General features: G+C 34.2%; 1 protein-coding gene across 1 annotated transcript in view; it reads right to left on the minus strand.

Annotated features, from left to right (window-relative positions):
• Window positions 1-873: 873 nt before the first annotated feature.
• Window positions 874-15,959, minus strand: part of LOC129798667 (carcinine transporter-like) — a 29,434-nt gene continuing 14,348 nt past the window's right edge. Inside the window, exons 2-7 of the mRNA XM_055841934.1 lie at window positions 15,678-15,876; window positions 15,292-15,550; window positions 7,370-7,562; window positions 7,182-7,287; window positions 5,584-6,260; window positions 874-1,624 (exon numbers count right to left, since the gene is read on the minus strand). Coding sequence (XP_055697909.1) covers window positions 1,465-1,624; window positions 5,584-6,260; window positions 7,182-7,287; window positions 7,370-7,562; window positions 15,292-15,550; window positions 15,678-15,876 — 1,594 coding nt within the window. The 3' untranslated portion in view covers window positions 874-1,464. The remainder of the gene's footprint in view (window positions 1,625-5,583; window positions 6,261-7,181; window positions 7,288-7,369; window positions 7,563-15,291; window positions 15,551-15,677; window positions 15,877-15,959) is intronic.

A 15,959-nucleotide genomic window follows, 5' to 3' on the forward strand; every position in this document is an offset into this window, starting at 1 on the left:
GCACTGTGCCATAGAGTTTAGAGAGTAGAACTATGACACGTTCATTGAATTTCATAATAAAACGACCGTAATTTTACAATATAGAGTTTTAAAACTGTTTATTTTACAAAAAGTCCATTTTGATAGATTTTATTATTTATTTACTATTTTATTTACAATTACAGCATTTGAAATATTTAATAGAATAAGAAAATAAATTGAGAGGAGAGTATTGATTTTTTTGTAGAATTGTCTAAAAATAAGATTCAAAAGAGAAACGAGTGAAATATTGTCTCAAAAGAACATCTCAACTGTGAGGTTAATGGTTTATTTTGGTTCATATTGAACTCGATGAAACGACTTATCCAAATATTTGTATTATAGAAGCCGGATTTCTAAATCAATTTTCTGTATAGAATTTTTATCCCAAACCTGAGCCTTTTCTTATTTATCACTCTCTGCAGTGTTTTGTTAGTCCTTCGAAAAAAAAAACCACCCCCTTTAACGCAATATCCTGCGATGAACCCTTTTTTTGCGCATTTGCAAGACTTTGAGGAATGTCTTGGATGGAATGAGGTGGATTCAAGGAAGACATATACCTTTTTACGGGTATGTTATCAGGACAAAGTCAACCAATTCATCCTATTCTTTGGCCAGCAAAAAAATCCAATACTTGATTCATATGACTGTTCAATGCAAATGACACCCTGGCTTTTTCACCATGATGACAATGTTGAGGCATGAAAAAGTGTTGGATGTAGACAAAAAGTGTTCTTTGAAGAAGTCAAGAACAGATTTGCCAGCAATTGTATTTCATATGTGATTCAATTTTCTGTTAACAAGTCTTCAATTACGGGAAAAATGGGTGGAAGGACAGAAGATAAAAGTACCAACTTTATGTTCATATGCCTTTTATTATGTCTTTCTCTTATATCTACTAAATTCTCTCGTTTATTTCACTTACATGACAAAATGCAAAAAGTATGGAGAACTTACAATGAAATAAGCATAATATTAAATCACTTTAAAATGTTTAAAATCGCTACAATTTAAGAATGGACAAATAATATTATAAGAAGTTGAAGATAGGGGAAAGGAATCGAGGCTAAGATTTATTCAGAGAATGTCTTCTCGCTAAATCACTAATTGCTTCCTTGAGGTTTCCCACAGAAGTTGATGAAAAAAAGAATTCAATGGCAGCCAGTATTTACATTATATCCCTACTCTGCTTATTCCATGGGGAATGGAGTGTCATCAAGTTAATTCGGATACAAGATTTCAGCTCTAATTGCTTCGTCAGGAATTGTATACAATACAATGGGGAAAATCCTTCCGCTTTGTGCCCAAGTGGAAGCCGAAAGGGGTCAAAATGTGAAGATTAATTGACTTATGGCGTAGCAATGACTGACTAGATTCTGGCCCTCATCATCACACAAAGCATCTTCTTCACGAGATGCTTAAGAGGTTGTCAGGTTTGACTTCTCCTTAAGGAGACGTCGTGGCATTTCTGGATCTTACTGAGGAACGCTGGATGATACTCGAACGAATCTCACCACGGGCCGATCCTCGTACAGATCTCGTCCGGACACTGGAGCTCGACGCTCTCTTAAAATGATCAATCTGCTTGTCAGCATCATCAAGTTTTCTGTGAAGAAGGAATTTTAATTTATTGACATTATTTCTTTTGTTTATCTTCTACAAAAGCTTTTAAAAAGCTAATCAAAATTCGGGAAAGACAAGTTTAATAATTAGCTATTTATGAAAAAACGTAGAATAGAAATTGGATTTTGGAAGCAAAGTAAAATAAAGACCAATTTAAGATTTTCGTGTTTAAGAGTTTTCTTAATCCATTACCTAATCACGACTAAGCCTGGTAGTATCACTCACAGGAGTGCTTAAAAGCAGGGGGGTGACATTAGCTCTGAAAAATGCGACCGGTTTTTGTGTATTTTATTCCCTGTTTTCGTACACATTTTACGAGATATCTCCAAAACTACGAAGGTGGCCAATTTAGGGTCTTCGATTGCCTCTTTGTTATTAAATTGGCTTTTATTTATTTATTTATTGCTTAAAAGTGTGTAGTTTACAGATTTATGTTATTTACTTATTTATTTTTATGTAAGTGATTTTGAGTTAGTGAAAGTTGTTTAACCGTGTGGGTTTTCGGTCATGATAGGCCTAGGGCCTAAAACCTGGGTATAGACAGCCATGGGTGGGGATCAAAAAATCTAATCACGAAAAAATCGTTAAAGAAATCCAACGATTTCAATATTGAGTTTTTTTTAATCTTCATTTAAAAGCCCAATCGAAAGAACTATTGAAATGGTGAATTTTAAAATGGTATTATTGTATTGGGTTTCAATTTAAAAAAAAAATCTAGGGACGTAGGGTAAAGTGATATAATTTGGAATTAGTGTTATAAGTTGGACATGGCTTTTTTCTTGATAAATACAGTACAAAATTTGTTTTTAAGTACAAGGAACCAAATTATAAAACTAATGCATTAAAAATATACAAATAAGTACTTAATTTATCAAGACAAAAAGCCCTGTCCAAATCGAACCATTGTCCAAATTGTACCACTGCACTGTCCAACTTGTACCATTTTACCCTACTCGTAAATTTGTTTTTTTTTTTTTTTTAATTCTTCATTCGTTTAAATATGGAGCACAAGCATCTGGAATCCGATTAAAGTCTTCTAGAGCTAAGACGAATTTGGTTCTCTGGGTTGTGTTGTATAATTCCCTAAAGATGACATTATAGACCTAAGATAAAGTGGTACAAGTAGGACCATGGTACAAGTTGGACAGGGCTTTTTTTCTTGATAAATTTAGTACCTCATTTTTATTTGTATATTTTTAATGCTTTTTTTATAATTTGGTTCCTTGTGCTTAAAAAAAATTTGTACTCTATCAAGAAAAAATCCCTGTCCAACTTGTACCGGCGAATTGTCCATCTTGTAGCACTATGTCCAACTTGTATAACTTTACCCTATTTAAATTTAAAGCCTATATAAATTTAATGGCCTAGTAATAAAGGCCTTACACAGAAAACTATATTTTGTGAAATATATATTTTGTAAATTTTTTTGTAAATGTTTGTGAAATCCCATTTGGAGACTTACAAAATGCTCGTAAATCGTATTACCCATAAACAAATTTGTTAAAGTTTGTATGTTTTCACAAACATTGTTCGTAACACGATCATCATCATATTGTTCGTATATTTATTTTTGTATAGAAAAGCTTTACGAACAAATTACAAAATTTTACGAACACTTTTCCATGTGTTTACGAAGATTTAAGAACAAATGTTTAAAAAAAAAGTATAAAACACACTCGTCAACCATTCAGCTTATGAACAACGTTTGTAAAAAAATACAAAGTTTTACGAACTTTTTAGTGGGTTTTCACCGTTTTCACAGTGGGAATTCATAAACATTTACAAACAATTTTGCAAAATATTTTGATTCGTGTACTGAAATGCTCGTAAATCGTAATACCCACAAACAAGTTTGTTGAAGCTTGTATTTTTCACAAACATTGTTCGTAATATGACCACTTGATGACAATTTTTTTTGTTCCTTTACAAATATTTGTTCGTGCATATTTGTTTGTATATCAAAACTTTACAACTAAGTCACAAAATTTTACGAACATTTTGTTGTGTGTTTACGACCATTTAGAACAATCTTGGCGAAAGAACAAAAAATACTCGTTAAGTGATCATGCTACGAACAAAGTTTGTTAAAATAGAACAGACTTTTACGATCTTGTTTGTGGGTTATCCGATATACAAGCATTTCATAAGTCACCAGTAGGAATTCACAAACAATTACGAACATTTTTACCATTTTTTCTGTGTAGAAAATTTAAAACTTTTAAATTAAAAATTCATTTCATAAGGTTTTATACGGGAATGAAATAAAAATTGAGATTCCGGACAATGCTAAATTCCGGAAAAAACTAATTTAAAGTTTGGACAATTCTCTTGAAACTTGGTAAAAAAATTGATTCAAAGTCAAAATTATTTTTAAATTGCTTAATTACTAAATTATTTACAAACATATTAATTGCACTGGCACACCTTTTCAATTGAGTGAATTTCAACCGATTGAAATTATACCTCTTACTCTTTCGAAGTGAAATAAGACATATGTGTCTCTTTCGAATTGAAATTGAAATTTAAATTTCGATTTTAATTTTAAATTTCATTTGACAGAAAGAGACATCTATATCTGATTCCACTTTGAAAGTGGTAAAATTTCAATCGATTGAAATTCACTTGAAAAGGTGTGCCAGCGCCATAAAGTTTGAATTTCTAAATTGATTTGTACGGAATTTTGCATTGTCCGGAATTCCAAAGTTTTGATTCCATAAAAAAGCTATATTCTGATTTATGGGTAATGTAATACAATCACTTCAAAAAGGGACCCTATTGATCTGCTTTTTGCTTTATATTTGCAATTTAATGATAGAAAAATAACTTTTTTCTTAAGAAGAATTCATTTAACTTTTTTGCTAATAAATAATCAAGAAATGCTTGTATCACTGAGAAAAAAAACGGGGGTGCGATTAACTTTTTTTCCTCATAACTTTAACACTTTTTAGGTGTAAAAATATATCAACATTTTTTAATGTTAATTTTACACCTTCTTGAGGGTAAAAATAACATGAAAAAGTGTAACTTTAACCCTTAATACATCTAAAAAGCATAATATTTACACCGATTTTGGAGCAATAATGCAGGGTAAAATTAACATTTCCGGAATGTTATTTTAACTTTTAAGGATTTCTCTCAGTGTAACGGCGTTATTACACTTGCACTTTAAAATTTTAATGCGATTCACATTAATTGCCGCTTGTGAGCGTCCAAATATATTATTTGTGTCTTTGAGTCACTTAATATTTGGGGTTTTTCTTTTTATTGATAAAGAAGTGGACTTGGCCTGCAAAAATAAGTTTAAATTTACCTAAAGCATAAATATTTTTCACATTAAAAAATTAAAGAGAAAATCGCATTAATTTTTCGCATTAATGCTATAAATCAATTTATATCAAATTTTGCGGGCCAAGTCTATCTTTTTATCAACAAATAGATCAAATTTTGAATATAAAATGATTCAAACACACAAATTACACATTTGGACTCTCACCAGCGACAATTAATGTGAATCATAATAAAATTTTAATGTGCAAGTGTGATAACACAGTAAGAATATCTTTCTCATCTGTATCAGAACATCTCGCTGTCTAATTTAGCCCCAGAATCCTTAATAATTCCCTTGATGCTTGAGAAGATATCTATTTGCCCCAAATTTGCAAGTATTATTAACTTGCACCATTCTTCTAGATAACGAGTATTAAAAAACTGAAAGAGTCGAAACTATCCCACTCTCCCAGGCCTCCATGAGCCTCTCTGACTCATAAGTCGGAAAGTTATAAATCTCGCGAAAAGTTTCCAAAAGAATAATATTTTCTTAAGTGGAACAGAGATAAATTTAAAACTTTCCCATTGTGAATTACCAAATTGGCGGGGGTTTTTTGAGACTCAGCAAAGTGGTACTAATTAATTCATTCATAAAATTTCCAAGATAGTACTCACTTGTTGCAGCATGGGAAGTCCCAAATGCGTTGTCCTCTGCCAAAGTCTTCGCCATCGGCAAGAGTTTGAGGTAGTTCGTGGTTCAAGGTTTCGGGCAGGAAGAGAGAAAGCAATCCTCCGATGATCCCAATAATTCCCAGTACCACCAGGGGCAAAGATATGGCAATGTTGGAGAGGTATACCACGAAGGGCGCCACGATGCTAGCCACATATCCCATGATGTGTATGAAGGCGATACCTTGGGCTCTCACCACGGTGGGAAGCAGCTCAGCGGCATACTGAAGGCCAATGTTGTAGGAAATGTTGACGGCAAAACGGCCCAGTATGGCCAATGTGGCCGAATAGACACCAACGGGCACTACAGTGGCCAGCAGACTGAACACTCCACTAAACACCATCGTGCCGCACGCCAGCCATCGTCTTCCCCAGCGATCCAGCGTCAGGGTCAGCAGAGTATCGGCTGGGAATTCTGTAGCTGCGGCCACGGTGAAAGTGAAAAAGATATCCAGACCCAGAGATCCAACATTTCGCACATGACCGTCAAATACCAGTGAGATCGCCATCCAAATTAGCACTAGAACGATTGTTATCTTTCGCAGGCGTGGCGTCCTGAATAAGTCCAGTACTGAATAGCTCTGGGACTGGGCTTCCTCTTCCTGGATCTTGGCACAACTCTCCTAAAATGGGTTGAAATGACTTTTAAACGACCTGCGTTTGAATTTAAAAAATACGATCGTACATTCGGTCGATACGGTCGATAGTCCTAAGGTCAATGGTAAAACGTGATCTTAGAATAGGCTGTATCTTGTGATTTACGAAGGAGAATTTTAAATTGATCTGTCTAACTGACGTCTTCCATAAGATCGTCAATCTTAAGGTAATTGAATTAATTTATTTTAAAAATATTTATATAATTTTTTAATTTGATGTGACGAATGAGATAGAAAATGTAATATCTCATGTCACATTTCAAACGGAAATGTAATTTGTTCTCCGAAGAATGCTTTAAAGATGTCGTTCTTGATGCATATCATCATAAGATTAATTTGTCATCAATTAGAAGATTCCTATAAAATTAAATGGATTTTTCAAAGTGAAATAAATATTCATAAAGTTCAGTGGAATATTTTTTTTTCTTCTTGCATAAACAAAGCAATAAAAGTTCTTTGGGAATTTCATAAATGGGTTTGATTTATTAACAATTTATTCTGGAATTTTCATATTAATACAGGTTTTTAGGAAACTTTGTGAATTTAATTCGTATTCAGTCAAGTATGAATTGGTCTTTCCTGTGCGATTTATTTTGCTCAATAACCAACTATTAGTAATTTTTTTTCAGTAAGACCGGTGTTTAAAGGTTTGAAGATATTAGCCAAGCATGTAATTATCTTAAAGATCATTCCCAACAGGTTTGATTAGTAGTTTTTTGAGCCTAATAACTTCTATTGCGCATATTTGGCATTTAATTGAGAACCAGAAATTCGTCTTTGGAATAATCGATTAACCTTCAAAAGTCAAGATGTTAGCAGAGAAAATATTGATAAAGTAAGCAAAAATATTCCTCATATTAGTCAACTTTGTGTAACATTCTAACTTACCGAGAAATCTTTGTAAATTTGCGGTGATACATCCTTCCCATTGATTTTCTCAAATTTCTTCAGAATTTTTATGGCTTTCTCAATTTTTCCTTGTGACACCAACCACCTAGAGACCGAGAAAAGAGAAGGAGGTAAAGTATTTTATTATTATCAGACACGTGGATATAGAGTGAAGGGGAAGGTCAGACCTTGCTGATTCCGGAACGATGAATGGTGTTAAAATGGCAAGACACAGTGGTGCCGAAGTCACAATGGTGAACATCTTCCAGTCTCCCAAGTAGTAAGCGATCCAGGGTAGTGAGCATGATGCAATTGTGAAAAATATGGCAATGGACATATTGGCTACAAAGGTTCTCCACTTAGGCCCCACGTACTCCAACACTGCAAAGAAAAGCACCATACAAACTTTAAAAAAAGATCCAATTGTGAGAGAGCTTTTTTTTCGGCAGGTGGAATGGACAGAAATCTCAATGACCACGAAATCAATTTTCAGGGGCATTCTACTCTGGCCAGACACATCAAACGTCTATCTCAAGATCTTTCTCACTCTGTAAATACCATTGAAATTTTAGAGGCGTGAGTGTAAACAAAAATTGGCGCATTTCTTGGAGAGAATTTTATGTAAAGCAGCAGGAAGTAGCGTACTAATTATAAGATAAGCATATCTTATGGCTCATACCATATTAAGTATGCATAATCTATAAGGTAATGCATTTTTTATGCCACTCACCCAAAATAAATTGCCAGCTTTATAAGACTTGGTTTAGCTCTTTAATTTGGTATATCGATCATTTTCCCGCTTTAATAGTTTGTCCAAAGCAATTATGGATGCAACTTTTCGTGGTTTTTTAATCGTATGACATAAATTTGCATTTACTCTTGTTGTAGCTGGGTTTTGTTTTTGGAAAAATGTTCAAACTGCAATATATCTGTTAATTAAGTGAATAGGGGAAATTGGGGAAAGTTGGGCAGTTTTACTGTTCTAAAGTGTTTCTGCATAACTGACTTTTCTTCTTGTTTTTCTTTGTATTGGATCTTGTCACGACTGTTTAGTGGTTTAGAATAGGGCAAGAGCTGGGGAAAACAGTCGAGATAGGAACCAACATAAAGAAAAGTCATAATACAGAACCACTTGAGATCAATAAAGTGCTAAAAAATATGTTTATTTTTCATTGGAATAGCACACTAATAGGCTTCTTGGTGCAATTTCTTGCACTGAGAAATTGCGCCAAAAATATACTAACCTAGTCCCTGGCAAATGGCCTCCAAAATTGAAGCCGATTTCTTACTTTCATATAAAAATGCGTATGGGAATTTTTCTGCACTCGTCATCGTTACACGATATATATCAAAATTGAGGTGTGCCTTGTGTACAAGACTCTGAGCCTTGTAAAGAGGGATAAATATACTATATATCTGTCTAAATATCGTCTTTGTCTGAGAACTGTAAGCAAAGTTTCCGATCAGTTTGTGAGTTGGCTTCAAAGAGCTCCATATAAAAAAAAAACACTTCGCCGAGGACTAAATCCTAACATACAGTGCACAAAATACATAGAAACTGACTGTGTCAACGAACGAAGAACCACAAGACTTTTTTAGCCGTCACTTCTTGTCGATCTGTTAAACAGTTTCCATCTAAGTTCTTAAATAAATGAATCAAAGCCTCATAAAATTATTAGTAATAATAATAATAATAATGCTGGCACAACATTCCATGAAAGAACAAGGCCTTCCCGCAAGGGTATTTCTAGACATGCATTAATATTTTTCTCTTGTACGGGATGAGGTTGTCAGTCCCATGACCGTGGAATCAAGTGCAGTGAAGCTCACTGGATGCAATCCGAACATATCTAACGCCAGAAAAATTCCTGGTGACCTAAAAGGGATTCGATTCGAACCCGGGACACTTGCATCATAGAGAGAGTGCTGTACCGCTTGACACATTGAGTACCCTAAAATTATTAGTAAGAGTTCACAATTATCAGGAGCAATCTACCACGTCAATCACTACCGTCAGAGCAGCCCATTTAAGAACGAGATTCTGATTTGGTTGAGAAAGTGAAAGACAAAGTCCACTACGTGTAAGAGGCATAAAAAACGTAGTGATGAAGGTCACTTCAAGGAGAACTCGCCATCAATTGTTTGAGCCTTTTTTTTTTATTCCTCCGACCCAGATTCTGCCACTCAGAGGACATCAATTTGTCCAGGTACTTGATTGTACAGGGCTATACGTGGATAGAGGATTTATAAATCCGTTCAAGAAAAAGAATTTTAATTGAGTTCAGCTTTTCGCCTAATGAATTCAAAATTAGGAACAGTTGTCAGCACCACTTGTGGGTGGCCACAGGGCCCTCTATTAGAAAAAGTTTTTGATAAAATTAATACTTGTCAATTTTTTTATTTTTGAAAATTATTATTGAATATTTTCAAATTATATAGGATTAACTAAGACTGTATGAAAATCTTTCTGTATTTTAAATCAAAATGTCCGAAGAAACCCTAATCTTTGTTTTCCTAGGATAGTTTTGGTTATAAAGACTCCACCCTTTCGTGGATTATTTTTTTTAGTTAATTTATCAACAATAAGAATAGCAAGTTAAGGGTTCATAAACTTAAAAAAAAATCGTTTCATATTGTTTTCAGATTAATATCATTGAAAACAAATTAAACTTGTTGAAAAATAATGTATAATTAAACTTTCCGTTTTTTGCGTTAAGCATAGACACTTCCTATAATCCTATACGTTACTATAAAAAAAAATTAAATTTATCTGTACCTAATAAGTTGTACTTCACAAAAGATTGAAAGGGTCATAGACAAGTTAAATTTGAGCATTTACATGAAATAAACAAGTTAAAAAGTTATTGAAGATTTTTTATGGCTAAATGGTTTGTGTCTCAGCTTAACCGGTTTGTAGAGTGTTCTAAAATATTTTAAAATGTATTCAATTTCTTTAAAAGTATTATGCTAATTGAACCAAGGAGTAATCGGAATGTAATCGGAATGGTTCGATTTTCGATTTCCCGAAATAATTCTATGTGTTCCCAGAGTCTCAAGTGAGTTCCCTGAAAAATATTTATGCACTCCTTACGTTCTCTGAAAAAATGTATAGATTCCTTGGGTTCCCTGAAGAATTTATCGCTTCCTTGTGAGTTCTCTGAGAAATGTGTGGGTCTCCAGGGGTCCCTGGGTTTCCTGAAAAATATATGGATTTCTCGGGTTCCCCGAGACTTTCCAGGAATAACGTATGAGTTTCCCAGTGTCCCTGTAAAATGTATGGCTTCCCAGTTAGTTCCCTAAAAAGTAATGAGGGTTTCCAGGGTTTCTTGAATTCTACGAGTTCCTCAGGTTCCCTGGGTTCTTTGAAAAATGGATGGGTTCCCCGGGTTCTCTGTAGATTCCTCGTGGATTTTAAATCGGTTCTCTGGTCAGATTCGCTCAAAATCCTCGAAATAAGTTACCCCATGAATTGAATACAATTAAGGCTTTTGTGTGAATTAAAGAATTTTAAAAACACAGGTTAAAATAGGTAATTGAGAAGTTTACTTCAACATTTCAATGCAGTTTTAATTCCAAAATTGGGTTAAAAAAGTTTTGGCCAGTTTTTCAAAGCTTATCTGCATTGGCAGTTATTATTAATTCTAGAAAAGGATATATAAATTTCTACTCTTAAAAAATGTGTTGTTAAACGAACAAATGGATTTTGTTGAAATTTTGTCAAAAGGATGTTATTTAGCAATTTGACAAAACTTTTTTTTGCATTTTTTATGGAAAATGCCCTTTTGACAAATTTTTAACAAGATCCAGTTGACCGCAGATTTGACAAAACTTTTCCATATTCTGTATGGAAGAACATCCTTTTTACAAACTTGTCTTTTTAATGGACTATTTCCATTAAGAAAATTTTCAGATTTTTGTAATTCCCAATTCACATGAAAGCTCACAAAAAAGCCCAGTTTTAAATATGAATATCTCGTTGACATTTCTTTGTTTTGATTTAGCTTCTGGGTAAAAATGCATAAAAACAACCGAAACCTTCATGAAATCACTGCTAAAGGATATCTTTAATCCTTTAATTGTTCACAGCTTTTATGAGAAAAAGTTCAACCAGACTGAACTTTTTCTCATAAAAACACCCTTTTTTTCATATGGAGTTGAAAATTTTCTACCAAATTTCTTGAAAAATTTCTGAATGGAAATGGTCAATAATTTGACAAAACATTTTTTTCAGAGTACCTTATTGCCCTATATGTTTTGATTATATTTATTATTCGTGATGTCTTATCAGTATCAGTTAACTTTTATCTCGACTGAAGTATATAATATAGGTGAAATTTTAAGTTTAAAAGCAGTGTAGCATCTCAAATGAATATCTCGTGCACAGAACGCTTCTTGCCCCACCCTTCCCCTATCATGTCAATTTTCGAGTAATGAAAAACATGATTATATTCGTGATAATTTTTTAGTTTGTTGTGTTTACATGCGTGTCGCAATTTTCCACAAAACAGATTCATTAAACGCACTTTATGCCGGCGTATAGGGTAACTGACTTTTAAGTGTGAAAAAGCAAAACATTGCAACATTTCGGATATTTCACAAGTCCCCCAATGATGGTTACTAGTATGTTTCTATTCTGTTCAATATATAGACCCCCCTAAAGTTCTTCAAGGATCCACTTAAAAGTCGTGCATTTTTTTTGTTTGTGTTTTCACAAGTCCAACCGGATTTCCTTATGACTTCTCCAAATAATTCCTTTACTTGTGCTTTTGTATATGAACATCCATTAATGTAATACAGAAGTGAATTATTGTGTATATAAATTACTTGTCTCGCTTGGTAAATTTGTATTTGAGAGATTAGTTGTGGATTAGCTAAAGCTTTTCTCGTAATTCCATCTACTGCAATTACTATTATAAGTTCTTAATATTGTGAATGCTGCTTTTGTCTCTAACACCCATCAATTCTTCATCAAGCACAAAGACACCGAATTGAAAATCTTAAGTATCTTGGGGGCAAAAAGGAAACAAATCGTGCATTATATGATCAAGTTCTAAATCCGTGTAATTGTAGTTTTTACAGCGTCTCTTTAAATTACTTTAATTGAAAGGGGGTAACCTTGTGAGAGTGAATTTGCGGATTTGATTTATTCTCCGATTAACAATTTTGTGGTCGATTGGTCCACTGACAATAATGTTTCATAAACGCGATAATTTCGTGAGGGTTTCCAATTCTTGGCCATAGTCAAGGTTGGAAAATTCTCGGGCATATATTTCTCGTGGTGTACGTGAAAGAACCTTTCCCATTGTCACCCGAATGAAGCATTTATTCCAACCCAAGACCGGCTTCAACGAATGGCCTTTAATCCTAACCAGAGATATTGGTTGAAGAGCAAAAAAACTGCCACAAATCAATAGAGATTGACACATGCTGAAAGTGATTTTGTTAATAGGATTGGACATAAATAGCAAAGTGAGCCAGACTTTGCAGAATGCTCGGATTCGTGACTTCGATTGAAATCATTCAAGATTCTTCCACATCTTTAAACATTTATGACGGATCTAAAGCTCAGAGAACTTTCAAGGACCAAAATCGAATTTGCGATAGGTTATGGTATGCTTATTCCGGTCTTCAAAGCTAAGATCAACTCATAGGGTTTAAATTCTCTAATTCTAAATTAGGCAAGATTTTAAGAAAAATTTTGGCTTAGATTTTGGAAAGTCAATAAAATTTCTTTTTGTTTGAAATCGAGATCTTCGGAATCTGCGCTAAGCCTACAGTCCTAAACCATAAATTACGTTCTTCGTTTGAAGAAATCAATTAGGCTTATTCACCCTTTAAGAATGAGTGGAACACAGGTGTCCCAAAAATAAAAACTAATTTTTCGAACTATTTAGAGGACAAAATAACTTTCTATAGTTAAAAAAATTGTTTCTGTTTTTGGAACACCGAGCGTCCTACTCGTCCTTAAAAGGTTAAAGCTGTACGGAACAAGGGTAACTTATTTTAGAAACGCAAAACAAAAACGAAAACGTTTTATAGAAATTCGGAAACGCATTCCAGTATGTTTCTGAAAACGAAAGAAAATTTCAGGAGTACGGACACTCCTCTAAGAAAGAAAAAACGTTTTTAAAAATATGGAAATGCATCTAAGAATGAGAAAAACATCCTAAAATTGTAGAATTTTTTAAAGTTCGAAGTCGACTACAATAAAAACTCACAATTTTAAAAATGCGAATTATATATCATTTTTTGTAAATTAACTTTTGGTACCGTAGAAGCGAGTGACTTTGCCCCTGTACTGTTCGTAAGCTTTTCTTTAATACTAGTACTTAAGGGTGGTCTTCACCGATTTTATCTACCATGTTCGATTGATAGAGGCCCATCATTAAGTGCAAGATTTAAAGCAAAGCTTAAGAAAAGCAGGGTGCAAAGTTACCCACATGTACGGTATGTACAAACTCTAAAAGAAATTTAAAACATTTAAGCGTTTATTATCATACTCCCTCCGTTCCGAAATGAGTTGTACGTTTGTCGAAAAATTAGGGATTAAAGAATGGTTTCAGAGACTGTTTTTGTTATTTGTAAAAATCTTATGAATGAACTATCCTCCATGTTCAGGGATAATATGGGGATCCTACGACGATGGTAAGTTGAGGAATCCTTATGTTGAAGTTGTCCGTTTTTCGCGTTTTTTTTCAAAGAGCTCCGGTAGATAGTTAGTTACTAAAAAATGGACTGTGATTAACATTGCAGGCTAGAATTTGTTCTAAATTTTTAGTATGCACAAGTAGAACTCAACAGTTATTACCGATATTACATTTTTTATTGCTCAAATTTTGCAGAATGAGCAATAAAAAGAACATCCTTTTTTATGTGTTCGAATATCTGGATGTCAAATGGTGAGAGATAGGGACTTGGGACCTTTAGCGGACCCCCATAAGTTGACCCTGGGACCATTTATATGTTTCTCTAAAACATATCCAGAATTGAAAAAAAATCGCACGACGTGTTTTCGAGCAATACTAAAAACATGATTTTGGAGGGGTAGGGGAAGGGTGGGGGCAAAATAAACGACATATTAATGGTCTCAGGGTCAACTTACGGGGGGGTCCCCCGAAGGTCCCAAGTCTGTATCTCTCACCATTCTGCACCTATTTTAGATTGAAAATAAAACGCAAAAAATAAGACATTTTTATGACATTCGTTCCTCAACTTACCATCAAAACTGGACCCCACTTTTAGTGCTGGACATTAGCAATAGTTCTTTACAAGAGATAATTGTTGATACACAAAACATTTACCAACAAACTTTCCCTTAATCCCATTTTTCCCAAACGTATCACTTATTTCGGAACAAGAATTTTTCCCAAAAGTACGACTTATTTCGGAACGGAGGGAGTATTTTATTCATTGCATAAATCTAAATATTAAAAATTTATAACTGTTCTATCTTTGAGTTCGAGCAGTAAAATACTGATTTTTAGCAGAGTGAAGAAAATGGGAAGAGCCACCGAGAAAAACCTAAAAGTCTCTATCTCATATCGTTCGGCCTAGGGTAAAATGAGGTAATTTGGAACCATCTACAATTTGAGATTTTCTCACTGCTTTAGAGATTCAAAAGGAAGAAATCTGTTCCTTTTCTTCTGAATCGTGATGAAAATAGTTTTTTCTTCTATTTTGCGGTCTTTTCTTTGCTCATCTGAAGCAGTGAAAAAATCTCAAGTGTCCCAAATTGTAAGTGGTTCCAAATTACCTCATTTTACCCTATAACTTTCTCTGCAAGGATACCCACAAACAAGAAAACGTGGAGAAATACAAGCATGAGGTTTTTCTTATAGATTTTCATTCTAAAACAAAAAATATATAATTCAGAACCAATATGAATTACACTTGCAATTTCCGAGGAGTTCGAGCAATAAAAGTGTTGATACTGGAAGTAATTCATTACATTCTTCTAGCGGCCTCATTAACGAATTAAAGGCTCTCAATTAGAGCATCTGATTGAAATTGAATTTTCATCAGAATTTGTGTCAAGTAGCATCGCAAAACGTGTTTTCTTTCTCAGCACTCTACAGAGGCGACAATTGCAATTTAATTAAGCATCACTCACCGAGAATGTACATCATGGTGAAGCAGTTGTCGAAGGCGAATCCAACGAGAAAGCGACATAGACTGAACTCCCAGAAATTATTGACGTAGGCTGTTCCAACTCCCGCAGCAAATCCTATCAGATTGCATCCCACCAGAGCCGGTATTCTTCCAAAACGATCAGCGATCCAGCCAAAGATCAGACCGCCCGCAATGGCACCCAGGAAGAATATCGATTGAGCTATCGTTGGCAGAGCGGAATTTTCGCATACCCAATCGAACTGGAATTCACAGAGAGAACCAACAAAAAAACGAATTGTCTTAATTGATATGCCATAGATATTTGGGCGGATTTTCCTTATTTCGAGCAGCAATCAGACAATGAATCATGATAATTGAAATTTTTACCTGTGTCGCTACAGTTTCATATGGAATATCCGTGAAGTTATATTCCCAACCATGACGACAGGAAGTGACTGGCCAGGTGGGGTCGGGCTCTGTAATTCCCGATTCGAGGATTTCCGTATAATTCACATCATACATCAGACATTTACTGTACGTGAATCCACCATCGTCAACATTCACTTTTGGCACAGACAGTCTCAATCTGCAACATAAAAGAATCGATGCTCAATTTCATGTGACATTTATATGAATAAAAATTAAAAGTAATAAAATTAGAATTAACAT

Source organism: Phlebotomus papatasi, chromosome 1 (assembly GCF_024763615.1).
Source record: "Phlebotomus papatasi isolate M1 chromosome 1, Ppap_2.1, whole genome shotgun sequence".
Classification (NCBI taxonomy): domain Eukaryota; kingdom Metazoa; phylum Arthropoda; class Insecta; order Diptera; family Psychodidae; genus Phlebotomus; species Phlebotomus papatasi.